Source organism: Heterodontus francisci, chromosome 5 (assembly GCF_036365525.1).
Source record: "Heterodontus francisci isolate sHetFra1 chromosome 5, sHetFra1.hap1, whole genome shotgun sequence".
NCBI classification, from domain to species: domain Eukaryota; kingdom Metazoa; phylum Chordata; class Chondrichthyes; order Heterodontiformes; family Heterodontidae; genus Heterodontus; species Heterodontus francisci.
In genome coordinates, this window is record NC_090375.1 from 58,005,295 (window position 1) to 58,032,634 (window position 27,340).

The window sequence follows — 27,340 nt, forward strand, 5'->3', positions numbered from 1 at the left end:
CCCCTTCACAAAACCATGCTGTCTCTCGCTAGTAAGTTCGTTTGTTTCCAAATGGGAGTAAATCCTGTCCCGAATAATCCTCTCTAATAGTTTCCCTACCACTGACGTAAGGCTCACCGGCCTATAATTTCCTGGATTATCCTTACCACCCTTCTTAAACAAAGGAACAACATTGGCTATTCTCCAGTCCTCTGGGACCTCACCTGTAGACAATGAGGATGCAAAGATTTCTGTCAAGGCCCCAGCAATTTCTTCCCTTGCCTCCCTCAGTATTCTAGGGTAGATCCCATCTGGCCCTGGGGACCTAACCACCTTAATGCTTTGCAAGACACCCAACACCTCCTCCTTTTTGATAATGAGATGACTGAGACTATCTACGCTCCCTTCCCTAGGCTCATCATCCACCAAGTCCTTCTCCTTGGTGAATACTGATGCAAAGTACTCATTTAGCACCTCACCCATTTCCTCTGGCTCCACGCATAGATTCCCATCTCTCTCCTTGAGTGGGCCAACCCTTTCCCTGGTTACCCTCTTGCTCTTTATATATGTATAAAAAGCTTTGGGATTTTCCTTAATCCTGTTTGCCAATGACTTTTCATGACCCCTTTTAGCCCTCCTAACTCCTTGCTTAAGTTCCTCCCTACTGTCTTTATATTCCTCAAGTGCTTCATCTGTTCCTAGCCTTCCAGCCTTTACAAATGCTTTCTTTTTCTTTCTGACTCGGCTCACAATATCCCGTGTTATCCAAGCTTCCCGAAACTTGCCAAACTTGTCTTTCTTCCTCACAGGAACATGCTGGTCCTGGATTCTGATCAGCTGACGATTGAAAGACTCCCACATGTCAGATGTTGATTTACCCTCAAACAGCCGTCCCCAATCTAAATTCTTCAGTTCCTGCCTAATTTTGTTATAATTAGCCTTCCCTCAATTTAGCACCTTCACCCGAGGACTACTCTTAGCCTTATGCACAAGTACCTTAAAACTTATGGAATTATGGTCACTGCTCCCGAAATGCTCCCCCACTGAAACTTCGACCACCTGGCCGGGCTCATTCCCCAATACCAGGTCCAGAATGGCCCCATCCCTAGTTGGACTATCTACATACTGTTTCAAGAAGCCCTCCTGGATGCTCCTCACAAATTCTGCCCCATCCAAGCCCCTAGCACTAAGTGAGTCCCAGTCAATATTGGGGAAGTTAAAATCACCCACCACTAAACCCTGTTACCTTCACATCTTTCCAAAATCTGTCTACATATCTGCTCCTCTACCTCCCGCTGGCTGTTGGGAGGCCTGTAGTAAACCCCCAACATCGTGACTGCACCCTTCCTATTCCTGAGCTCCACCCATATTGTCTCGCTGCCTCTCTGAGGTGTCCTCCCACAGTACATCTGTGATATTCTCCTTAACCAGTAATGCAACTCCCCCACCCCTTTTGCATCCCCCTCTATCCCGCCTGAAGCTTCTAAATCCTGGAACATTTAGCTGCCAATCCTGCCCTTCCCTCAACCAAGTCTCTGTAATAGCAACAACATCATAGTTCCAAGTACTAATCCAAGTTCTAAGTTCATCTGCCTTACCTGTTATACTTCTCGCATTGAAACAAACGCACTTCAGACCACCAGTCCCGCTGTGCTCAGCAACATCTCCCTGCCTGCTCTTCCTCTTAGTCCTACTGGCCTTATTTACTATGTCCTCCTCATTTACTTCACTAGCTGTCCTACTGCTCTGGTTCCCACCCCCCTGCCACACTAGTTTCAACCCTCCCGAGTGACGCTAGCAAACCTTGCAGCCAGGATATTAGTGCACTTCCAGTTTAGATGCAACCCGTCCTTCTTGTACAGGTCCCATCTGTCCCTGAAGAGAGCCCAATGGTCCAGATATCTGAAACCCTCCCTTCTACACCAGCTGCTCAGCAACGTGTTTAGCTGCACCATCTTCCTATTTCTAGCCTCACTGGCACGTGGCACAGGGAGTAATCCCGAGATTACAACCCTCGAGGTCCTGTTTTTTAACTTACTACCTAACTCCCTAAACTCCCCCTGCAGGACCTCATCACTCTTCCAGCCTATGTCATTGGTACCGATGTGTACCACAACCTCTGGCTGTTCACCCTTCAGAATGCCCTCTGTCCGTTCAGAGACATCCTTGACCCTGGCACCAGGGAGGCAAAATACCTTCCTGGAGTCTCTTTCACGTCCACAGAAGCGCCTATCTGTGCTCCTGACTATCGAGTCCCCGATAACTATTGCTCTTCTGCGCTTTGTCCCTCCCAGACTGATTCCTGGGATGGCGGGACTGTCATATGAGGAGATATTGAGTTGATTAGGATTATAGTCGCTGGAGTTCAAAAGAGTGAGGGGGGATCTCATAGAAACCTACAAAATTCTAACAGGACTTGACAGGGTAGATGCAAGAAGGATGTTCCCGATGGTGGGGGAGTCCAGAACCAGGGGTCATAGTCTAAGGATACGGGGTAAACCTTTCAGGACTGAGATGAGGAGAAATTTCTTCACCCAGAGAGTGGTGAGCCTGTGGAATTTGCTACCGCAGAAATCAGTTGAAGCCAAAACATTGAATGTTTTCAAGAAGAAGTTAGATATAGCTCTTGGGTCTAAAGGGATCAAAGGGTATGGGGCAAAAGCGGGAACAGGCTACTGAGTTGGATGATCAGCCATGATCATAATGAATGGCGGAGCAGGCTCGAAGGGCCGAATAGCCTACTCCCGCTCCTATTTTCTATGTTTCTATGTAGATTTTCACAACACTTTCACAGGGTCTCACAAGCGGTTTGTTTGAAGAATTCAGGTTTATAGTATAACAGGAAATGTAGTGCATAGATAGAAAATTAGTTGACACACTGAAAACACTGAATTGTGTAAGTGAGGACTGTAAAAGACTTCAGGATGACAGACAGGTTAACGAAAATAGGCAAAACATGACAGGTGCAATTTAATGTGTATAAGTGCAATGTTGCATATTTTGGGAGGAAAAATAAGGAATTGGAGCATACACTTCATGAAAGATATTGAAGGATGTGGATGAACTGAGAGATCTAAGGGTACCAATGCATAATTCCATGGAAGTCTGATAGTAGATACAGAAAGCCATAGAAAGGCGAAAAGAATTTAGGAATTTATAAATAGAAGCAAAAGGTACGAGAGTGAAGAAGTAATGATAAATTTATACAAAACATGGTTTGGCCACTGTTAGTACTATGCAGTTTTGGGGGGGCCCAGTTATAAAAAGGACATTACAGCCATAGCGAGCGCACAGTGTACATTCATCAGTCGGGATCCTTTAATTGCTCTTATGTGGCCCTTAACGAGCATCCCACCGCTCCTCCCCATCTCACCTCCGTGAAAATGGTCCATGGGTGGGATGGAACATTGGAGCCTGCATGCCAGCTCACCTCCACTCCCAACCCCAGCAGGCCTCAAATCAAGCCCTTGGTCTCAACTGCCCTTCATGTCACCCCATTACAGCTGCTTATCACCCTGTGCATAAAGTGTATCCAGTTGGGAATGAGACAAATGACTGAAAGCAGGGCTACATTGCAGACCTCATCTGCAGTGTCCAACTTCCTGGGGAGTAGGAGCCTGATGTGCTTCAGCACAGTGCATACCCAGCATCATATTGTCATTACCCAGAGCATATTATCTTAGCTGACACCAAATATGGGAGTACTGCACTGTTGGAAAACCTATGGATGAGACATTAAAACAATGGTCAAATTCCATTGTATTTTTCAAAGAAGTTTGGAAAGTTCTCCCAGTGTCCTGGCCAACATTTACCTCCCAAAAAGGCAATTTTTCATCACACCGCCGTTTGTGGATGTTGCTGGTATAGCCACAGTTGTTTCAAACCGTCACCACAAATGTTCTGAGAAGCTATAAAAACATAATTATATTATAATAAAAATGATTTATTGGATTACATCACCTTTTCAGTACCCTGGTTCATGTGCGCAAGGTACCTCGCACATTCTGTGTAATTTGCCCACGTTCGGTTGTTGCTTGGCACAAGCTCCCAGCTCCCATTCACGTTACACTGTCGATAAGCATGGCCTGGCAATAAAACACAAAGCAAGTTAGCACCGAGTGCTACTTTATCCTTCATCCATCCCACCACCTGTTCACTTATTGATGTAACCATAAAGGCATTTGAGACAATTTAGTTTGAGGGGCACTTGTATTTTTACAAATGATTTAAATGTGATGGATAAACCACCCTCTGACTGAATTGAACAATTAATATTCCTGTATTCTCTGGGATATAACAAAGGCTCCTACAGAGGTGGTGGTGGATACTGGGCAGGAAGGGTAGACAAGGGGAAGTAAGTGAAGGCCTAATCAAAGGGAAAGTTTTGGGCAAGCTTTTGGGAGATGCCTGAAGTGGTAGACATTGAAACCTGCTGGATTCAGGCTTCTCAGAGTCTAATGACTCATTGATTTACCAGTGACCAATCCCAGCATGCGTCCTCAGCCTTCAGGAAATTCACAATGAACAAAATTAGAGGAGCACCAACGCTAAATTTCCTGCATGTAAATGAGGTTGAAGCTTCACGACCAGAATAGGTGAGTGACAGTTAACCTCACTCTGTTGCGCATCTCAAGTTAAAATAGCCTGCAATGTTGTTTTCCTTTCAAGCAGTGAATATATATAACATCACTCATCATTCTGAAGAAGGGTCACTGACCTGAAACGTTGGCTCTGCTTCTCTCTGCACAGATGCTGCCAGACCTGCTGAGTATTTCCAGCATCTCTTGTTTTTAATATATATTATATAACATCACTGTTGTTTATTCAATTGTTTATCGATTGTTCAGTAACTTTTAATTAATTGCCACTTCAGGGCCTCTTCCTACCACTGCTGATATTTTACCAGCAGGGGATGGGCACTTTGGCACCTGAGGAGGGTGCCCAGTAATACCTGGTGGCATCCTTGCGGGCCTGATCAGGCACCCTGTGTGCCACAGAGGACCCATCCCCAGCAGCACGGGCAACCCCCGCTGAAACACGACCCTGCCCTATTGTTCAACCCATCCCCGGCATTGCAGGGGCTTAGTCGATTGTCTCCGGAAAGGCCCGACCCCACTTATCTTTTCTGAGGCCAGCGTCCATCGTGGCTGCTCTCACTGGGTGCAGTCCCAGTAGTTGCCACCATTCCCAGTGACGCTGCTGGGACTGAAGAGCTGCCAGCTCTTTGATTGGCCGGCAGCTCTTGGAGGTGGGATATACTGCCTCAGAGGGGTGGAAGCCAAGACTGGAGGCACTTTTAAGTGTCTAAGCCATGCAAAATAACAGCTTGGCTTCCAGATCCAGCGGAGACAGGCTTGCCCCCAGCTTTCCAGTCGGTGGGCAGGATCACCACCTCCATGTAAAATTCTGGCCAATGTCTCAGACCCTTTCTTTTTAACTTGCAAGAATATGCTACACTTTTAAAACTCACAATTAAAATAATTCTCGTTTTCCTTCATACCCTTTCTGAGGAACAATGTGAACTGTGATGCATTCTAATGACTCCAGTTGAAATACTGTGCTCTAAAACACTGTGCTCTTAGTCAGTGCTAAATGGCAGCTACTGACTGCAATCGTACCTTGGTGGTTAAAATCGTATATGTAATCTGGGCACTGCATTGGCACCAACTTCCCTGGTGGTCCTTCTGGCCAGCAAATGATGCCATCCCATTGGGGGGAACAGTACCCTTCTGTGGAAGAAAGTGTAAAGTGTAGTTTACTGAAAAGAGACAGTATATTGAATAAGGCTTGTAAGGATCAATAATCAAGGTAAAATAGTCACCAGCATACTGGTTATATAAACTCTGTAACACAGGAGTCTGTGCTCTACGGGCTGTTCCCAGGGACGCACACCGAGACAAACATCAACTGCTGCTGGAGGACTATCAATTCGGTGAAAGACGCCCTTTGGTCTGCCCGAAACTTGCTGGTCTTCCAGCGCAAAGAGTTGTCCACCACCGAATGTTGCAGACTGGCACATTCCAAGGTCCAGGACTACGTGCTGAGGGACGCACTAAAGCTTGGGGCAGCCGCAGCAAAGGCTCAATGGGGAAAGACCACAGTGTAAGGTTCCCCCACCAAGCTGGACTGAGGGGCTGGATCCATGGGAAACCCCTCGAACTGTATCGTTAATATTCTGAATTGTTGTAAATGTAAAACTGTAATTGACATGACAATTGTGAAACGGAAGGGTTGGGAAGAAACTCATGACAGTATTGAAGGAAACTGATCCCCCTTGCAATGTTTGTATTTTTTGGTGCTGTTTGGAAACTGTTTGGCAATGTAATTTTTACAGATTTTTATGAATAAAGTATATTTTGGGAAAAAAAAGATAATGGTATGGGTTACATTGGATTAAATCTCATGCTGGACAATGCAGAAATATAAAACCAAGAACTGAAGGAGTGGAACATTAAATGATGAACTGGCACTCAGATATCTGATGGAGGTGTTGAGAGTGAATCGAGAAAAGCTTCAATAAATAACAATGTAAAAAGATAAGAGAGAGTTCTTCAGGCCAGCCTTGGGTAATCATTTGTGGAATGTCCAGAGAACAATAAACCCAATAGAATTGCTAATAGCCTGCATGAGAGGAGGGAAGTGGTTTGCAGAACTTCTAAAGTACTTATGCACTAATCTTAGATACTCACATGCTGACTATGCCTACTATGGATTCACTTGCATACTAACACCAAGTTTAGCTCATATAATCAACCATATAAAGATGCCACACTTACTGAATTCTAAGTAGTTTTGATGAGATTATCATGAGTGATCAGTGGGCTCAGTTCACGAGGCCCAATGAGTTCATTGTCTGAGAGTGTGACTGACTAATTGATACTCAGGTCTAATGGGTGTGGGTGCCCCCACCACCCCCTCATAGTACAGGTTATGGGATCCCATAAAACCATCCTGCCAAATAGGACTAATCCCCTTATCGACTAGTATGAAGATAGCTGCTGCCATGGAAGGAGCGTTCACATTGCAGCTTGTCAGATTGTTAATCAGCCTCCGAATCCTTCCACTACTTCACACTAAAATAAAAGCAAAATACTGCGGATGCTGGAAATCTGAAATAAAAACAAGAAATGCTGGAACCACTCAGCAGGTCTGGCAGCATCTGTGAAAAGAGAAGCAGAGTTAACGTTTCGGGTCAGTGACCCTTCTTCGGAACTGGGAACTTCGGAAGAAGGGTCACTGACCCGAAACGTTAACTCTGCTTCTCTTTTCACAGATGCTGCCAGACCTGCTGAGTGCTTCCAGCATTTCTTGTTTTTACTACTTCACACTGTTCACCGAGAGAAGAGCGTGAGAATACAAAGACACCAACAGCCAACACCACCAATGACTGCGACTGATTTTCCTCTCTTTAAGTCGGGGTGCTGAGGTCAGCTATAGCAGGTCCAGCTATAATCAACTAACTTAGCACAGCAGCAATGATTGATTCCCATTACATCTTCCATGTGCAGCTACATAAATGGTCTTCGGACTGGTTCTATGATGGACTGTCATTAACAAATAGCAGAGAAAGGATCACATTCTGATTATACTTTATTTGTTTTCATCAAAGAGAAGCAAGTCACCAGTGTCAGCATTACCCAGTGTCGACGCCTGTACATCACAAGTTCGATGCAAAGTAAGACTCACTTGCACTGTCCTATAAAGCATTTCTAAGTGAGGTACAGCACAAGTTAGATATGGAGTAAAGCTTCCACTGCTATGCCCCATCAAAAACCTCTCACAATGCACTACTTCACTGAAGTATCAGATGACATTATATGCTCAAGCCTTGGAGTGGGATTGGAACTCATGATCGTTTGATTCAGAAGAGAATACCCTACCAACTGAGCCAAGCTGTAGGTTGAGATAGGGGTGACTACACTGTAGAAATCCTGACCCGTTTTTTCCTTTAGACATGGCTCTTTGGTGTGAATGCAGAATTCAATGGCAAGAAGGTATAGTGGTGTAGTGGTTAGCACCACAGCCTCATAGCTCCAGTGACCCAGGTTCAGTTCTGGGTACTGCCTGTGCAGAGTTTGCAAGTTCTCCCTGTGACTGCATGAGTTTTGCCGGGTGCTCCAGTTTCCTCCCACAGCCAAAGACCTGCAGGTTGTTCGATAAATTGGCCGTAGTGTAGGTAGGCAGTAGGGGGATGTGGTAGGGAATATGGGATTAATGTAGGATTAGTATAAATGGGTGGTTGTTGGTCAGCACAGACTCGGTGGGCCGAAGGGCCTGTTTCAGTGCTGCATCTCTAAATAAAATAAATAAAGGTGCGTTTTACATCAGTCAAAAGAGGGTAGGCTTGGTGGTCCAAATAATATCATCGCATTTATAAAAACCTTCTGTTGTGATTTTTTAAAGATCAGATTTGGCCAAGTGTATTTCTGGGATGTAATAATATGGGTACTGTTCAAAAGAATTAACATCCAATCCCTGCTGCATTTTAAGGGCTTCAAACCTGGATGTTCCTCAATCTTGGACCAACCCGAATTGCTGAATTGTCAACTCACTGCACATTTGAAGATGATATTCCTTACTTGTTTGGCTGAAGAATAATGGCTCAGCTCTGGATTGAGGTTGAATATCACTCCTGTGGCAAGTTGAAGCTTTGTGTTTGCACTGGCAGAGATTGTGGGCTGTCGAGCTGACAGTCCAGCCTTCATTCACAGGCAGGAATCTGAGCTGAACAGCAGCAAGCACCTTTCCCCTCCACCGTGATTGGTAACTTGAACAGGTTCCCAACAAAAGCTGTGTGGCGAAGCCAGTTAACCCTTTGACAGTCATACTGGTTCTGCTAGATTTGTAACCAGAGTAGATGCTGGCATTCCGATGCTTCCCTGGGATGTAGAAGGCCACCACACACTGTGCGCAGCACAGACTGCTGGCCATACACTGCCAACCACCCAGTATCTGCAAGGGAAGGAACAGCAGACTCACCGAATTCCTTCAAACATTAGCTGGCCTGTTTGTGATTGCAACTGAGATCACCTCGTAACCTGGTAATGTTACTCGGGACCACTGGATTAGTTTTGCTCAACTATGGGGAATGGAGAGGAATTTTAGAGAATTTTAGAGAATTTTTTTTGCCCAAGCTGGCCTGGGCTTTTATCTTTTTTTTGCTTCTTCCAGGAGATTACATGTCTCTGGATAGGTGGAAAGTGTCTGAATCGTGATGGACATGGAATCGCTATATGGGACCAATGGGTCTTTTTCTGTCCATATAAATCCTATTTGGTATTTGGTACTTGATATGTGGTTATTCTAACAGACCAGAAGAACCCAGGATTGAACTCAACTGTGTTCAAAATCCATTGGTCTCAGCTGGCACCTTGGAAATGGCATGGCACTTGTTCTTGGTATCACTGGTGAGGAGAGAGTGACAGTCCTTGACATCAAGGCAGCATTTGACCAAGTATGGCATCAAGGAGCCCGAGCAAAACTGCAGTCAATGGGAATCATGGGGAAAACTCTCCGCTGGTTGGAGTCATACCGAGCACAAAGGAAGATGGTTGTGTTTGTTGAAGGTCAGTCATCTCAGCTCCAAGACATCACTGCATCTGTGTCCCTCCTCTCTCCCTGTCCCCCCTCTGTCCCTCTCTCCCTTCCCCCCTCTCTCTCTGTTCCCCCCCTCTCTCTCTCTCTCTCTTTGTTCCCCGCCCCCTCCCCCCCCCCCCAACCCACCTCTCCCTCCCTCTTTCTGACAGTCGCAGGGAGTGGAAGCGCTCGGCACAGCAGCTCTGTAATTGGTCAGTTTGTTTTATACATCACGCTGTCAGTTTCACAGCTGACAGCTGCTGAAGCAGGAACGCACTTCCCAACTTCTGACAGATTCAGCCTTTTCCAGCAGGCTTTTAAAACAAGTCGGCAAAGCCCAAATTTGTGCGAAGTTGGGAAGCGCGTCAGCTGTGAAACTGACAGCGCAATGTTTTTAAAAAGGCCAGTAGCAAGAAGAAGACAAAGGGAAATTTCTCATCCCCAGTCACAGAACCCTGGTGAGGATGAGGAACGGCCCCGGGTCCAGTTTACATCCACGGGCCGGATGAAAACTTTTGATGAATTGTGAATTCTGTCCCATAGGCCATATGTTGAACAACTCTGCTCTACACTATCATTTTAAATACCCCCATATCAAGTACAATATGGGTATGATACAGAGCAAAGCTTCCTCTACACTGTCCCATCAAACACTTCAGTATTAGTTACAGCACAGGTTAGATAAAGAGTAAAGTTCCCTCTACACTGTCCTTCCATGCAGTTACTTCTAACACTCTCAAGTTAGAACTTCTCTACATATTTGATAATAACATACCATGGGGGTAGATTTTGACTTGATGCAATAGTATAAAATGGGTGATAGCAAAATGGCAGCTTGGTTTATAACTCTCCCCATACCCATTTCTATCAATTTCTGTGTTACTGGGTGTATTGCTCCAGTATAGATAATCCACCATATGTTACTGTATATAACACTCCTGTATAGATAACGCACTGTATGTAACCGGGTATAACACTGTATAGATAATGCACCCATATGTTACTGGGTATAACACTCCTGTATAGATAATGCATCATATGTTACTGGGTATCACACACCTGTATAGATAACGCACTGTATGTAACCGGGTATAACACTGTATAGATAATGCACCCATATGTTACTGGGTATAACACTCCTGTATAGATAACGCACTCAATGTAACTGGGTATAACACTGTGTAGATAATGCACCATAAGTTACTGGGTATAACACGCCTTTATAGGTAACGCACTGTATGTTACTGGGTAACATATCAACGATTCTCGGAAGACCGCCATCATTAACAACGAGCTCAGTAGACTCAATGTAGACATTGCAGCACTTCAGGAGACACGCCTCCCCGCGAGTGGAGGGAAGGGTTCCTGAAGAACGAAGACAGCATGGAGTGGGCTTTGCCATCAGAAACTCCTTGCTCAGCATGATAGAGCCTCCCTCAAATGGCTCGGAACACATACTGTCCATCCGACTGCTCACCACCTCTGGCCCAGTACACCTACTCAACATCTATGCTCCAACACTCTGCTCCCTACCTGAAGCTAAAGATCAGTTCTACGAGGAACTCCATAACATCATTAGCAGCATCCCCAACACCGAACACCTATTCCTGCTGGGGGACTTTAATGCCAGGGTTGGGGCCGACCATGACTCATGGCCCTCCTGCCTTGGGCGCTATGGCGTTGGAAGGATGAAAGAGAACGGGCAGAGACTGCTTGAGTTGTGTACCTATCATAACCTCTGCATCACCAACTCGTTCTTTCACACTAAACCCTGTCACCAGGTGTCATGGAGGCACCCAAGATCGCGTCGTTGGCACCAGCTAGACCTCATTGTCACAAGGCGAGTCGCCTTAAACAGTGTTCAAATCACACGCAGCTTCCACAGTGCGGACTGCGACACCGACCACTCCCTGGTGTGCTGCAAGGTTAGACTCAGACCAAGGAAGTTGCATCATTCCAAGCAGAAGGGCCACCTGCGCATCAACACGAGCAGAATTTCTCACCCACAGCTGTTACAAAAATGTCTAAATTCACTTGTGTCAGCCCTTCAAAACACTCCCACAGGGGATGCTGAGACCAAGTGGGCCCACATCAGAGATGCCATCTATGAGTCAGCTTTGACCACCCACGGCAAAAGTGCAAGGAGAAATGCAGACTGGTTTCAACCTCATAATGAAGAGCTGGAACCTGTCATAGCCGCTAAGCGCATTGCACTGTTGAACTACAAGAAAGCACCCAGCGAGTTAAAATCCGTAGCAATTAAAGCAGCCAGAAGCACTGCACAAAGAACAGCCAGGCGCTGCGCAAACGACTACTGGCAACACCTATGCAGTCATTATCAGCTGGCCTCAGGCACCAGAAACATCAGAGGAATGTTTGATGGCATTAAGAGAGCTCTTGGGTCAACCATCAAGAAGATCGCCCCCCTCAAATCTAAATCAGGGGACATAATCACTGACAAACGCAAACAAATGGACCGCTGGGTTGAGCACTACCTAAAACTGTGCTCCAGGGAGAATGTTATCCCTGAGACTGCCCTCAATGCAGCCCAGCCTCCACCAGTCATGGATGAGCTGGACATACAGCCAACAAAATCGGAACTCAGTGATGCCATTGATTCTCTAGCCAGCGGAAAAGCCCCTGGGAAGGACAGCATTACCCCTGAAATAATCAAGAGTGCCAAGCCTGCTATACTCTCAGCACTACATGAACTGCTATGTCTGTGCTGGGACGAGGGAGCAGTACCTCAGGACAAGCGCGATGCCAATATCATCACCCTCTATAAAAGCAAAGGTGACCGAGGTGACTGCAACAACTACCGTGGAATCTTCCTGCTCAGCATAGTGGGGAAAGTCTTTGCTCGAGTCGCTCTAAACAGGCTCCAGAAGTTGGCCGAGCGCGTCTACCCTGAGGCACAGTGTGGCTTTCGTGCAGAGAGATCGACCATTGACATGCTGTTCTCCCTTCATCAGATACAGGAGAAATGCCGCGAACAACAGATGCCCCTCTACATTGCTTTCATTGATCTCACCAAAGCCTTTGACCTCGTCAGCAGACGTGGTCTCTTCAGACGACTAGAAAAGATTGGATGCCCACCAAAGCTACTAAGTATCATCACCTCATTCCATGACAATATAAAAGGCACAATTCAACATGGTGGCTCCTCATCAGACCCCTTTCCTATCCTGAGTGACGTGAAACAGGGCTGTGTTCTCGCACCCACACTGTTTGGGATTTTCTTCTCCCTGCTGCTTTCACATGCTTTCAAGTCCTCGGAAGAAGGAATTTTCCTCCACACAAGATCAGGGGGCAGGTTGTTCAACCTTGCCCGTCTAAGAGCGAAGTCCAAAGCACGGAAAGTCCTCATCAGGGAACTCCTCTTTGCTGATGATGCTGCTTTAACATCTCACACTGAAGAGTGTCTGCAGAGTCTCATCGACAGGTTTGCGGCTGCCTGCAATGAATTTGGCCGAATCATCAGCCTCAAGAAAACGAACATCATGGGGCAGGACGTCAGAAATGCTCCATCCATCAATATTGGCGACCACGCTCTGGAAGTGGTTCAAGAGTTCACCTACCTCGGCTCAACTATCACCAGTAACCTGTCTCTCAGTGCAGAAATCAACAAGCACATGGGAAAGGCTTCCACTGCTATGTCCAGACTGGCCAAGAGAGTGTGGGAAAATGGCGCACTGACACGGAACACAAAAGTCCGAGTGTATCAAGCCTGTGTCCTCAGTACCTTGTTCTTTGGTAGCGAGGCCTGGACAACGTATGTCAGCCAAGAGCGACGTCTCAATTCATTCCATCTTCGCTGCCTCCGGAGAATACTTGGCATCAGGTGGGAGGACTGTATCTCCAACACAGAAGTCCTTGAAGCGGCCAACACCCCCAGCTTATACACACTACTGAGTCAGCAGCGCTTGAGATGGCTTGGCCATGAGAGCCGCATGGAAGATGGCAGGATCCCCAAAGACACATTGTACAGCGAGCTCGCCACTGGTATCAGAAACATCGACTGTCCATGTCTCCGCTTTAAAGACGTCTGCAAACACGACATGAAATCCTGTGACATTGATCACAAGTCGTGGGAGTCAGTTGCCAGCGTTCGCCAGAGCTGGCGGGCATGCATAAAGGCGGGGCTAAAGTGTGGCGAGTCGAAGAGACTTAGCAGTTGGCAGGAAAAAAGACAGAGGCACAAGGGAAGAGCCAACTGTGTAACACCCCCGACAATCAAATCTTTCTGCAGCACCTGTGGAAGAGCCTGTCACTCTAGAATTGGCCTTTTTAGCCACTCCAGGCGCTGCTCCACACACCACTGACCACCTCCTGGCGCTTACCCATTGTCTCTCGAGATAAGGAGGCCAAAGATAACACTCTATAGATAATGCACCATATGTTACTGGGTATAACATGCCTGTGTTGGTAACGCACTCTATATTATTGGGTATAACACTCCTGTGTCGATAACGCACTCTATGTTACTGGGTATAACACTCCTGTATAGATAACGCACTCTATGTTATTGGGTATAACACTCCTGTATAGATAACGCACTCTATGTTACTGGGTATAACACTCCTGTATAGATAACGCACTCTATGTTACTGGGTATAACACGCCTGTATAGATAACGCACTCTATGTTACTGGGTATAACACGCCTGTATAGATAACGCACTCTATGTTACTGGATATAACATTCCTGTGTCGATAACGCACTCTATGTTACTGGGTATAACACGCCTGTATAGATAACGCACTCTATGTTACTGGGTATAACACGCCTGCATAGATAACGCACTCTATGTTACTGGATATAACACTCCTGTATAGATAACGCACTCTATATTATTGGGTATAACACTCCTGTATAGATAACGCACTCTATGTTACTGGGTATAACACTCCTGTATAGATAACGCACTCTATGTTACTGGGTATAACACGCCTGTATAGATAACGCACTCTATGTTACTGGGTATAACACGCCTGCATAGATAACGCACTCTATGTTACTGGATATAACATTCCTGTGTCGATAACGCACTCTATGTTACTGGATATAACACTCTCGTACAGATAACGCACTCTATGTTACTGGGAATAACACTCCCGTATAGATAACGCACTCTATGTTACTGGGAATAACACTCCCGTATAGATAACGCACTCTATGTTACTGGGAATAACACTCCCGTATAGATAACGCACTCTATGTTACTGGGTATAACACTCCTGTATAGATATTGCACCATATGTTACTGGGTATAACACTCCTGTATAGATAACGCACTCTATGTTACTGGGTATAACACGCCTGTATAGATAACGCATTCTATGTTACTGGGAATAACACTCCCGTATAGATAACGCACTCTATGTTACTGGGTATAACACGCCTGTATAGATAACGCACTCTATGTTACTGGGTATAACACTCCTGTATAGATATTGCACCATATGTTACTGGGTATAACACTCCTGTATAGATAACGCACTCTATGTTACTGGGTATAACACTCCTGTATAGATATTGCACCATATGTTACTGGGTATAACACTCCTGTATAGATAACGCACTCTATGTTACTGGATATAACACTCCTGTATAGATAACGCACTCTATGTTACTGGGTATAACACTCCTGTATAGATATTGCACCATATGTTACTGGATATAACACTCCTGTATAGATAACGCACTCTATGTTACTGGGTATAACACTCCTGTATAGATATTGCACCATATGTTACTGGGTATAACACTCCTGTATAGATAACGCACTCTATGTTACTGGATATAACACTCCTGTATAGATAACGCACTCTATGTTACTGGGTATAACACTCCTGTATAGATATTGCACCATATGTTACTGGGTATAACACTCCTGTATAGATAACGCACTCTATGTTACTGGGTATAACACTCCTGTATAGATAACGCACTCTATGTTACTGGGTATAACACTCCTGTATAGATATTGCACCATATGTTACTGGGTATAACACTCCTGTATAGATATTGCACCATATGTTACTGGGTATAACACTCCTGTATAGATATTGCACCATATGTTACTGGGTATAACACTCCTGTATAGATAACGCACTCTATGTTACTGGATATAACACTCCTGTATAGATAACGCACTCTATGTTACTGGGTATAACACTCCTGTATAGATAACGCACTCTATGTTACTGGGTATAACACTCCTGTATAGATAACGCACTCTATGTTACTGGGTATAACACTCCTGTATTGATATTGCACCATATGTTACTGGGTATAACACTCCTGTATAGATATTGCACCATATGTTACTGGGTATAACACTCCTGTATAGATAACGCACTCTATGTTACTGGATATAACACTCCTGTATAGATAACGCACTCTATGTTACTGGGTATAACACTCCTGTATAGATAACGCACTCTATGTTACTGGGTATAACACTCCTGTATAGATAACGCACTCTATGTTACTGGGTATAACACTCCTGTATAGATAACGCACTCTATGTTACTGGGTATAACACGCCTGTATAGATAACGCACTCTATGTTACTGGGAATAACACTCCCGTATAGATAACGCACTCTATGTTACTGGGTATAACACGCCTGTATAGATAACGCACTCTATGTTACTGGGTATAACACTCCTGTATAGATAACGCACTCTATGTTACTGGGTATAACACTCCTGTATAGATATTGCACCATATGTTACTGAGTATAACACTCCTGTATAGATAACGCACTCTATGTTACTGGATATAACACTCCTGTATAGATATTGCACCATATGTTACTGGATATAACACTCCTGTATAGATAACGCACTCTATGTTACTGGGTATAACACTCCTGTATAGATATTGCACCATATGTTACTGGATATAACACTCCTGTATAGATAACGCACTCTATGTTACTGGGTATAACACTCCTGTATAGATATTGCACCATATGTTACTGGGTATAACACTCCTGTATAGATAACGCACTCTATGTTACTGGATATAACACTCCTGTATAGATAACGCACTCTATGTTACTGGGTATAACACTCCTGTATAGATATTGCACCATATGTTACTGGGTATAACACTCCTGTATAGATAACGCACTCTATGTTACTGGATATAACACTCCTGTATAGATAACGCACTCTATGTTACTGGGTATAACACTCCTGTATAGATAACGCACTCTATGTTACTGGGTATAACACTCCTGTATAGATAACGCACTCTATGTTACTGGGTATAACACTCCTGTATAGATATTGCACCATATGTTACTGGGTATAACACTCCTGTATAGATAACGCACTCTATGTAACTGGGTATGACACTCCTGTATCGATAATGCATCATATGTTACTGTACGTAACATTCCTGTATAGATAATGCACTCTATGTTATTGGGTATAACACTGAATAGATAATGCACCGTATGTAACTGGGTATAACACTCCTGTATACATAACACACTGTGTGTTACCGGTAGAACACATCTGTATATATTATATAATAACACTCTGTGCATTTCCGGGTATAACACTCCTGTATAGATAACACACTGTGTGTTACTGGGTATAACACTCCTGTATAGATATTGCACCATATGTTACTGGGTATAACACTCCTGTATAGATAACGCACCATATGTTACTGGGTATAACACTCCTGTATAGATAACGCACTCTATGTAACTGGGTATAACACTCCTGTATACATAACACACTGTGTGTTACCGGTAGAACACATCTGTATATATTATATAATAACACTCTGTGCATTTCCGGGTATAACACTCCTGTATAGATAACACACTATGTGTTACCGGTAGAACACATCTGTATATATTATATAATAACACTCTGTGCATTTCCGGGTATAACACACCTGTATAGATAACACACTATGTGCTACCTGGATATAACACAAGGGGAGAGCGAGAGGAACAACCAAGAATATTACAAGGCCTGGTAGTGGACTTGAGGGAGAGCGAGAGGAGCGGCTGAGGACATAACGAGGCCCGAGAGCGGACCTGAGGGGAAGCGAGTGAAGCAGCTGAGGATAAAACGAGGCCCAAGAGTGGACCTAGAGCGACTGAGAATAAAACAAGACCAGAGAGCAGACCTGAAGGAGAAAGAGAGGAGCAGCCAAGGATAAAATAGGACCTGAGGATGGACCTGAGGAAGATGAGCAGCTGAGGATAAAACAAGGCCTGAGAATGGACCTGAGGGACAGCAAGAGGAGTGACCAGGGAAAGAACAAGGTCTGAAAGCAGACCTGCACAAGAGTGAGGGGAGTGACCAAGGATAAAAGGAGGCCCGAGAGAGGACCTGAGGGAGAGCGAGAGGAGCAATGAGTCGAAAGCCAGGGCTTCAAAATCAACAAAAAAATCAAGGAGTGTCATTAAGAGATAGCAGGTAGGTGATTGGTTGGTATTACAGTTTTGCAGCTTTTCTATCTCTAAGCTAAGAAACTGTAACTTGCTATTACTTTCTAAATCAGTAATTTAAACTAGATATATCTATTAATTAATAAAACTAAAATAATCAGTTCAATTAAAAAATTATTATTTAACTAATCAATTAATCAAATCAATAAAGAAAGTTAGATAGACATGGTATATCAGGTGGTGCGCCATAACTGCAGCATATGGGAGTTTGTGGATCCGGGACAACCATATCTGCGGTAAACGTTTGCAGCTCGAGGAACTTCGGTTCAGAGTTGCCGAGCTGGAGTCTGAGCTGAAGACATTGCAGGACATCAAAGAGGGGGAATGTTACCTGAATGCTTTGATCTGGGAGCCAGTCACACCCCTTAAGCTAGGTAGAACTTTCGAGTTGGTCAATGGTCAGGGACAGGAGGATGTGACTGTGAGTCATGCAGGTATAGGGATCCTATGCAGTGATGGAGGACCCTCAGCCCTTGACTTTGACAAACAGGTACAAGGTTCTTGCTACCTGTGTGGATGAGAACAAGTATTGCAGGGTGGATGGGAAAACTGACCATAGCACTGTGGTACAGGGAGCCATTCATGGGGGGGCAGTGTAATGATAGGGAATGGTATAGTCAGGGGAAGAGATATGAAGCCGCCACCGAGAGGTCCAAAGGTTGTGTTGCCTGTTCAGTGGCAGGTTTAAAGACATCTCCTTGCAGCTGGTGGGGGAAGATCCAGTTGTCATGGACCACGTAGGAAACAACAACATAGGTAGAACTAGAAATGATATCCTGCTGAGACAGTTTGAGGAGTTAGGGCCCAAATTAAAAAGCAGAACCACAAAGGTAATATACCACAAAGGTAATAATCTCTGGATTGTTACCTGAGCTACATCACAAGGGATAAACAGATTAGAAGGTTAAATGCATGATTGAAGGAGTGGTATGGGAGGCAGAGATTTTGCTTCATGAACTGCAGGGTGCCAGTACTGGGGAAAGAGGGAGCTGTTCCATTGGGATGGGCTCCACTTAAATTGATCTGGGATTAGCATCTTAGTGAATCATTTAGCTCGGGCAGTAGCCAAGGCTTTAAGCTAATTAAAGGTGGGGGTTGGGAGGATTCATAAAAGGCTAAATTCAAATCAGCAAGGGAAGTGTCAAGACTCGAGAGCAACATTTTGGGAGCATAGTTTCAGAATAGGGGGTTGGCCATTTAGGACTGAGATGAGAAGAAATTTCTTCACTCAAAGGGTTGTGAATCTTTGGAATTGTCCATCCATAGAGCTATAGATGCTCCATCGTTGAGTATATTCAAGACAGAGGTTGATAGATTTTTGGATACTTAGGGAAGTAAGGGATATGGGGATAGGACAGGAAGGTACAGTTGAATAGAAGATCAGCCATGATCCTATTGAATGGCAGAGCAGGGACAAAGGGCTAAATGGCCTACCCCAGCGACTATTTTTATGTTCTTATGTTCTAATACTGTATAGATAATACAAAACGTGTTACGTGCATAATACTGTTGTACGTATTATATAACTATACATGGTGTGTTACTGGGTTTAATGCTCCTGTTCTTTTCTTTTGGGCCTCCTTATCTCGAGAGACAATGGATCTCGAGAGATATAATTGAACTGCTGAATTTCTATCGTCGGATTCATCAGTCTCGGAAGACTGCAATGATTATATAATAATACACTGTGTATAACTAGGTTTACTACTCCTGTACATATCCTATAATAACACACTGTGTGTTACAGGGGATAACATCCCTGTATATATCATAATAATACACCATGTGTTGCTGGGGATAACACTCCAGTATATATCATAAAATGATACACTCTGTGTTACTGGGGGATAGCATTCCAGTACATATTATATAATAATAAACTGTGTGTTTCTGGGGATAACACACCTGTAAATACTATATAATAATACACCGTGTGTTACTGGGGACACCACTCCTGTATATATTGTATAATAATATACTGTATGTTACTGGGTATAATGTTCCTGTATATTGTCATGATCCTGTTTTCTTTTTCTCCTCGGGAAATATTGCGGTACGCTTTTAAGGCTGTAAAAGGATCAATGCTGCTTTAAGGCAACAAGCTCCAGAGACTGAGTGAAAGTGCATTCTGGTTGCTTAGCTACAACCATGTAAATCAAGAAGAGATGAAATACAATGTTGCCATTTGACTTTGGAACTGGCTTGCAGGCACAGACAGTTGACACAGCCATATGCTAGCACCTGACAAGGGAAAGAAGAGCTCTCTAAGACAATTTGTTTAGCTTCTCTCTCAAAATTCTAAAAACTTAAAGCTAAATTAATTCCTTGAAGAAAATAATTAATTATTGAACTGTTGTGTTCATCGCTGGAAGACAGAAGAGTTTAATACTTCACTGCTGAATTGAACTGCTGAATTTCTATCGTCGGATTCATCAGTCTCGGAAGACTGCAAGTGCACTTTGAATCAGAGGACTGTTCGTCAGGAAGCGTAATCTGCAAAGACTTTATTGTTATTTCTATTTTTTTGGGCAGTTAATTAAACACTAAACTACCGTTCGTTTGGGTATATGTATGCGAATGCGAAAGTTAGATTCTTTAAATAAGTTATAAGGTCTTTAGATATTGGTTTTTCTTAGTAGTGTTTAAGATTTTAGTTTTTTTTAATGAACAGTTAATTTGTTGATATCTAAAGATACCTAGTTTGGTTTGCCTCATTTGGGGGTTACTATATTGTTTCAATTCAACTGCTGCTTTCTTTGATTTGGAAAGCTTAAAGATATGTATGATGCGACCTGTGGAGCGGCGGGACTGAATGGACAGTGTGTTGCTCCCACCACAATCAGAATCATATATTTTGATTGGGGGCTTTATCCTGAGTGGTCATATCATAACAATATTTATTTTATTTTTTTTTATTTAGAGATACAGCACTGAAACAGGCCCTTCGGCCCACCGAGTCTGTGCCGACCAACAACCACCCATTTTTATACAAACCCTACAGTAATCCTATATTCCCTATCACCTCCCTACACTAGGGGCAATTTACAACAGCCAATTTACCTATCACCTGCAAGTTTTTTGGATGTGGGAGGAAACCGGAGCACCCGGCGAAAACCCACGCAGACACAGGGAGAACTTGCAAACTCCGCACAGGCAGTACCCAGAATCAAACCCGGGTCCCTGGAGCTGTGAGGCTGCGGTGCTAACCACTGCGTCACTGTGCCACCATATATTATATAATAATACACTTTGTGCATCTGGGGATATACTATATAATAATACATCATGTGGTACTGGGCATAACATTCCTGTATATAATATGCTCAAGGGTATATACTTCAATGCAAGGAGTATAGCAAATAAAGGAGATGAGCTGAGGCCACAGATAGAAATGTGGCAATATGATATCATCGCTATTACAAAAACATGGCTTAAAGAGAGACAACATTCTTGGTTGCAGGGTTTTCAGACGAGCTAGAGATGGGGATAAAAAGGGAGGGAGTGGCAATTTTGGCTAGAGAAGCATTTACAGCTGTGAAGAGGGATGATATATTAGAAGGATCATCAAATGAGGCCATATGGATTGAGTTTAGGAACAAAAAAGGGGCTGTCACACTACTGGGAGTTTACTATAGACCCCCGAACAGTCAGAAAGAGATAGAAGAGCAAATATGTAGGCAAATCTCTGAGAAGTGCAAAAACAATAGGGCAGTGATAGTAAGGGATTTTAACTGCCCCAATATTAACTGGGATAGTTTTAGTGTGAAAGGAATGGAGGGAACAGTATTCTTAAGGTGCATGCAGGAGAACCTTTTTGGCCAGTATGTAGTAAGTCCAATAAGAGAGGACATGGTTCTGAACTTGGTTTTAGGCAATGAAGCTGGGCAACTGGAAGAAGTGGTAGTGGGAGAGCATTTTGGTGGTCATGATCATAATTCACTTAGTTTTAACATGATTCTGGAAAAGGACAGAGATAGAACAGGATTTAAAGTTCTAAATTGTGGTAAGGCCAACGTTACTAAGCTGAGAAGTAATTTAGCAAAAGTGGACTGGAAGCATCTACTTGTAGGTAAATCAGTGTCAGAGCAGTGGGAGGCATTCAAAGGGGAGATTCAGGGAGTTCAGAGTAAACACATTCCCACAAACAACAAGGGTGGGACAGCCAAATGCATGTCACAGAGTTTACAGGGTAAGACAAGGCAGAAATAGAAAGCGTATGTCTGATACTGGGAACTCAATACAACAGAAAGCCGAGAGGAGTATAGAAAGTGGAGGGATGAAATCAAAAAGGAAATTAGGAAAGCAAAGCGAGGGCATGAAAGAATATTGGCAGGCAAAATCAAGGAAAACCCAAAGATGTTTTATGAAGATGTTTTATGAAAACATTAAGAGTAAGAGGATAACTAAGGAAAGAATAGGGCTTATAAAAGACAATAAAGGTAACCTATGTGTGAAGGAGGAAGATGTGTGTATGGTTCTTAATGAGTATTTTGTATCTGTCTTCACAAAAGAGGGGGATGTTGCAGACATTGTGTGTCGGTGGTGATGGGAGTGAATGTTTGTGGATCAATCAACAGGGCTGCTTTGTGTTGGATGCTATCGAACTTCTTGAGTGTTGTTGGAGCTGCACCCATTCAGGCAAGTGGAGAGTATTCCATCACACTCCCGACTTGTGCCTTGTAGATGGTGGCTAGGCATTGGGGAGTCAGGAGGTGAATTATTCACCACAGAATTCCCAGCCTCTGACCTGTTCTTGTAGCCACAACAATTTATGTGGCTGGTCCAGTCCAGTTTCTGGTCAATGGTGTCCCCCAGGATGTTGATAGTGGGGGATTCAGCGATGGTAATGCCATTGAATGTCAAGGGGAGATAGTTAGATTCTCTCTTGTTGGAGACGGTCATTGCCTGGCACTTGTGTGGCGCGAATGTTACTTGTCACCTATATGCCAAGCCTGGATGTGGTCCAGGTCTTGCTGCATATGGACACGGGCTGCTTCAGTATCTGAGGAGTCGCAAATGGTGCTGAACTTTGTACACTATCATCAAACATCTTCACTTCTAACCTTATGATGGAGGGAAATTCATTGATGAAGCAGCTGAAGATGGTTGGGCCTAGGACATTACCCTGAGGAACTCCTGCAATAATTTTCTGGGACTGAGATGATTTATCTCCAACAACCACAACCATCTTCTTTTGTGTTAGGTACGACTCCAACCAGCAGAAAGTTTTCCCCCTGATTCCCATTGATTCCAGGTTTGCTAGGGCTCCTTGATGCCATACTCAGCCAAATGCTGCCTTGATGTCAAGGGCAGTCGCTCTCACCTCACCTCTGGAGTTCAGCTCTTTTGTCCATGTTTGGACAAAGGCTGTAATAATGTCAGGAGCTGAGTGGCCTGGCTGAACCCAAACTGAGTGTCAGTGAGCAGGTTATTGCTAAGCAAGTGCCTCTTGATAGCATTGTTGATGACACCTTCCATCACTTTGCTGATAATTGAGAGTAGACTGATAGGGCGGAAATTGGCCGGGTCGGATTTGTTCTGCTTTTTGTGCACAGGATATATCTGGGTAATTTCCCACATTTCCGAGTAGATGCCAGTGTTGTAGCTATACTGAAACAGCTTGGCTAGGGGCACGGCTAATTCTGGAGCACGTCTTCAGTACTATATCTGGAATGTTGTCAGGGCCCATAGCCTTTGCAGTATCCAGTGCCTTCAGCTATTTCTTGATATCACATGGAGTGAATCGGATTGGCTGAAGACTGACTGGGGACCTCAGGAGGAGACCGAGATGGATCATCCACTCGGCACTTCTGGCTGAAGATGGATGCCTTCAGCCTTGTCTTTTGCACTGATATGCTGGGCTCCCCAATCGTTGAGAATGGGGATGTGTGTGGAGCCTCCTTCTCCTGTCAGTTGTTTAATTGTCCACCACCATTCACGACTGGATGTCGCAGGATTGCAGAGCTTAGATCTGATCCATTGTTTGCGGGATCGCTTAGCTTTGTCAATTGCATGCTGCTTCCACTGTTTGGCATGTAAGTAGACCTAGAGGAGTATGAAGTATTGGATTTAATAAACATAGGGAGAGAGGAATTATTAAGAGGATTAGCATCCTTGAAAATGGATAAATCACCAGGGCCGGATGAAATATACCCCAAGCTGTTAAAAGACGCCAGGGAGGAAATAGCAGAAGATCTGACCCATCATTTTCCAATCCTCACTGGATATAGGTGTGGTGCCAGAGGATTGGAGGTCTGCTAATGTTGTACATTTTGTTCAAAAAGGGAGCAAGGAATAGACTGAATAATTACAGGCCAGTCAGTCCAACCTTGTTAGTGGGCAAATTATTGGAATCAATTCTGAGAGACAGGATAAACTGTCACTTAGAAAGGCATGGATTAATCAAGGATAGTCAGCATGGATTTGTTAAGGGAAGGTCATGTCTGACAAACTTGATTGAATTTTTTGAGGAAATAACAAGGAGGATTGATGAGGGTGGTGCAGTTGATGTGGTGTACATGGGTTTTAGCAAGGCTGTTAACAAGGTCCCACATGGTAGACTGACAAAAAAAAAATGCTCATGGGATCCAGGGGAATGTAGCAAGGTGGATACAAAATTGGTTCAGTGGCAGGAAACAAAGGGTAATTGTTGACTGGTGTTTTTGCGACTGGAAGGCTGTTTCTAGTGGCGAGTTGGAGGGCTCAGTACTGGGTCCCCTGCTTTTTGCAGTACATATTAACAATTTGGACGTAAATGTAGGGGGCATGATCAAGAAGTTTGCAGACAACACAAAGACTGACCACATGATTGATAGCAAGGAGGATAGCTGCAGGCTGCAGGAAGGTATCAATGGACTGGTCAGGTTGGCAGAAAAATGGCAAATGGAATTTAATCCAGAGATGTGTGAGGTGTTGCATTTGGGGAGGTAAAACAAGGCAAAGGAATACAGAATAAATAGGAGGATACTGAGAGCTGTAGAGGAAGTGAGGGACCTTGGAGTGAATGTCCACAGGTCCCTGAGGGTAGCAGAACAGGTCGATAAGGTGCTTAAGAAGGCATATGGAATCCTTTTCTTTATTAGCCGAGGAATAGAATATAAGAATAGGGAGGTTATGCTGGAACTATGTAAAACATTAGTTAGGCCACAACTTGAGTACTGTATGTAATTCTGGTCACATCATTACAGAAAGGATGTCATTACACTTGAGAGAGTACAAAGGATATTTACGAGGATGTTGCCAGGGATGGAAAAATGCAGCTATGAAGAAAGATTGGATAGGCTGGGGTTGTTCTCCTTGGAACAGAGGAGGCCTGGGGGGGGAAATTTGTTTGAGATGTATAAAATTGTGAGGGGCCTGGATAGAGTTGATAGGAAGGGCCTATTTACCTTAGCAGAGAGGTCCGTAACTAGGGGGCATAGATTTAAAGTGATTGGTAGAAGGATTAGAGGGGAGATGAAGAAAAAAATTTTCACCCAGAGGGTTGTGGGGTCTCAAATTCACTGCCTGAAAGGGTGATAGATACAGAAAACCTCATTTCATTTAAAAGGTACCTGGATGTGTATCTGAAGTTCTGTAACTTGCAGGGCTACAGACCAAATGCTGGAAAGTGGGATTAGCTCTGTGGCTCCTTTTTCTTCGGCCACGCAGACATGATGGGCCAAGGAGCCTCTTTCCGTGCCATAAACTTTCTATGATTCTATTATATAATAATACACCATGTGTTACTGGGGTTAACATTGCTGTATAGATTATATAATAATACACTGTATGTTACTGGGGATAACATGCCTGTATAAATCATATAATAATACTCTGTGTGTTACTGGGAATAACACTCCTGTATATGTTATATAATAATAAACCGTGTGTTTTAAGGGGATAACATTCCTGCATAAATTATACAATAACACACTGCATGATACTGGGTATAACACTGCTATATATATTATATAATACACCATGTGTTACTGGGTATAACACTTCTGCATGTATTATATAGTAATGCACCGTGTGTTACTGGGTATAACACTTCTGCATGTGTTATATAGTAATGCACCGTGTGTTACTGGGTATAACGCTCATGTACATATTATATAATAGTACAGCATGAGTTACTGGGTATATCACCCCTGCATATATTATAAAGTAATGCACTGTGTGTTATTGGGTTTAACACTCCTGCACGTATTATATAATAATACACCGTGTGCTACTTGGTATAATATAATATAGTTTGTGTTACTGGGTATAACACTCCTGCATATACTATATAACAATACACTGTGTGTTAATGGGTATAATACTCCTATACATGTTATATAATAACACACCGCATGTTACTGGGTGTAACACCCCGTATAGATTATATAACAATAAACCGTGTGTTACTGGGGATAACACTCCTGTATAAATCATATAATAATACACCATTTGTCACTGAGGATAACAGTCCTGTATATATTCTATAATAATACATCATATGTTACTGGGCATAACACTCCTGTATATATAACATAATTAAAATAGTTGAAGAATGAACATGTGAGTGAAACACAAGTGTTCAACAGATGACTGTGCAACTTTACCCCAGCATGAGGCAGCACACTCAGGAGAGGAGGGGCAAAAGATCAGCAGCGAATAAAGTTATAGAAGATATGGATAATACGGGCCCAGTCTCACCAGTAGCCTGAGGTTGCTGCCCATTTGAAATTTACTGCAAATATTATTTTTTGGATTCTCCCAACTTGAAGAAAAACAATCTTGAATTACAAAGATTTTGGTAAACAAGAAAGTTATTTTTGGCTGCCCTGCTTCAGGGGCCCAAGTTTCTATGATCACGCTCTGTCAGTCAGACCCTGCCCTAGTGCATTTGTGAATTTTTATTTGCTTTTTGCAAAACAGTACTGTGTTAAACTAGTGACACACTGTCACCCAGAGAAGGAAAAAAAAGGATATTGTGGTATGTGGGAATAAAATATTCTTAAAGGCTAATTTTAGGTGTTTGGATGAGAGCAGGCAGTTGTGACCTGGTACACAGAGCATGCTTCTGTGTAGCAGGGAAACTTGAAACAAGGCTGGGTATGTTTGCAGTAAAATTCAGTACACAACCTCTGACCACACTGCTAAAAACAGCCATCCCACAATTCCCTTGAGCAGTTGCCCATTGGTTCCAGCAATCACAGACAAGTATTTTTTTCTATCTATGAAGTATATAGCAGTTCGAAAAAGATTTATTGCCCTGATTTTGGTGAACATTATGTGCCCTTTCAGGTATGAGTTGGTAGTTTTGGGGATTAGAAT

At 43.6% G+C, this 27,340-nt stretch overlaps 1 protein-coding gene across 1 annotated transcript in view; it reads right to left on the reverse strand.

Moving 5' to 3' along the window:
* Positions 1–27,340, reverse strand: part of LOC137369858 (parathyroid hormone/parathyroid hormone-related peptide receptor-like) — a 173,973-nt gene that overhangs the window by 62,509 nt on the left and 84,124 nt on the right. Inside the window, exons 3-4 of the mRNA XM_068031489.1 lie at positions 5,598–5,708; positions 3,940–4,064 (exon numbers count right to left, since the gene is read on the reverse strand). Of these exons, the coding sequence (XP_067887590.1) occupies positions 3,940–4,064; positions 5,598–5,708 (236 nt within the window). The remainder of the gene's footprint in view (positions 1–3,939; positions 4,065–5,597; positions 5,709–27,340) is intronic.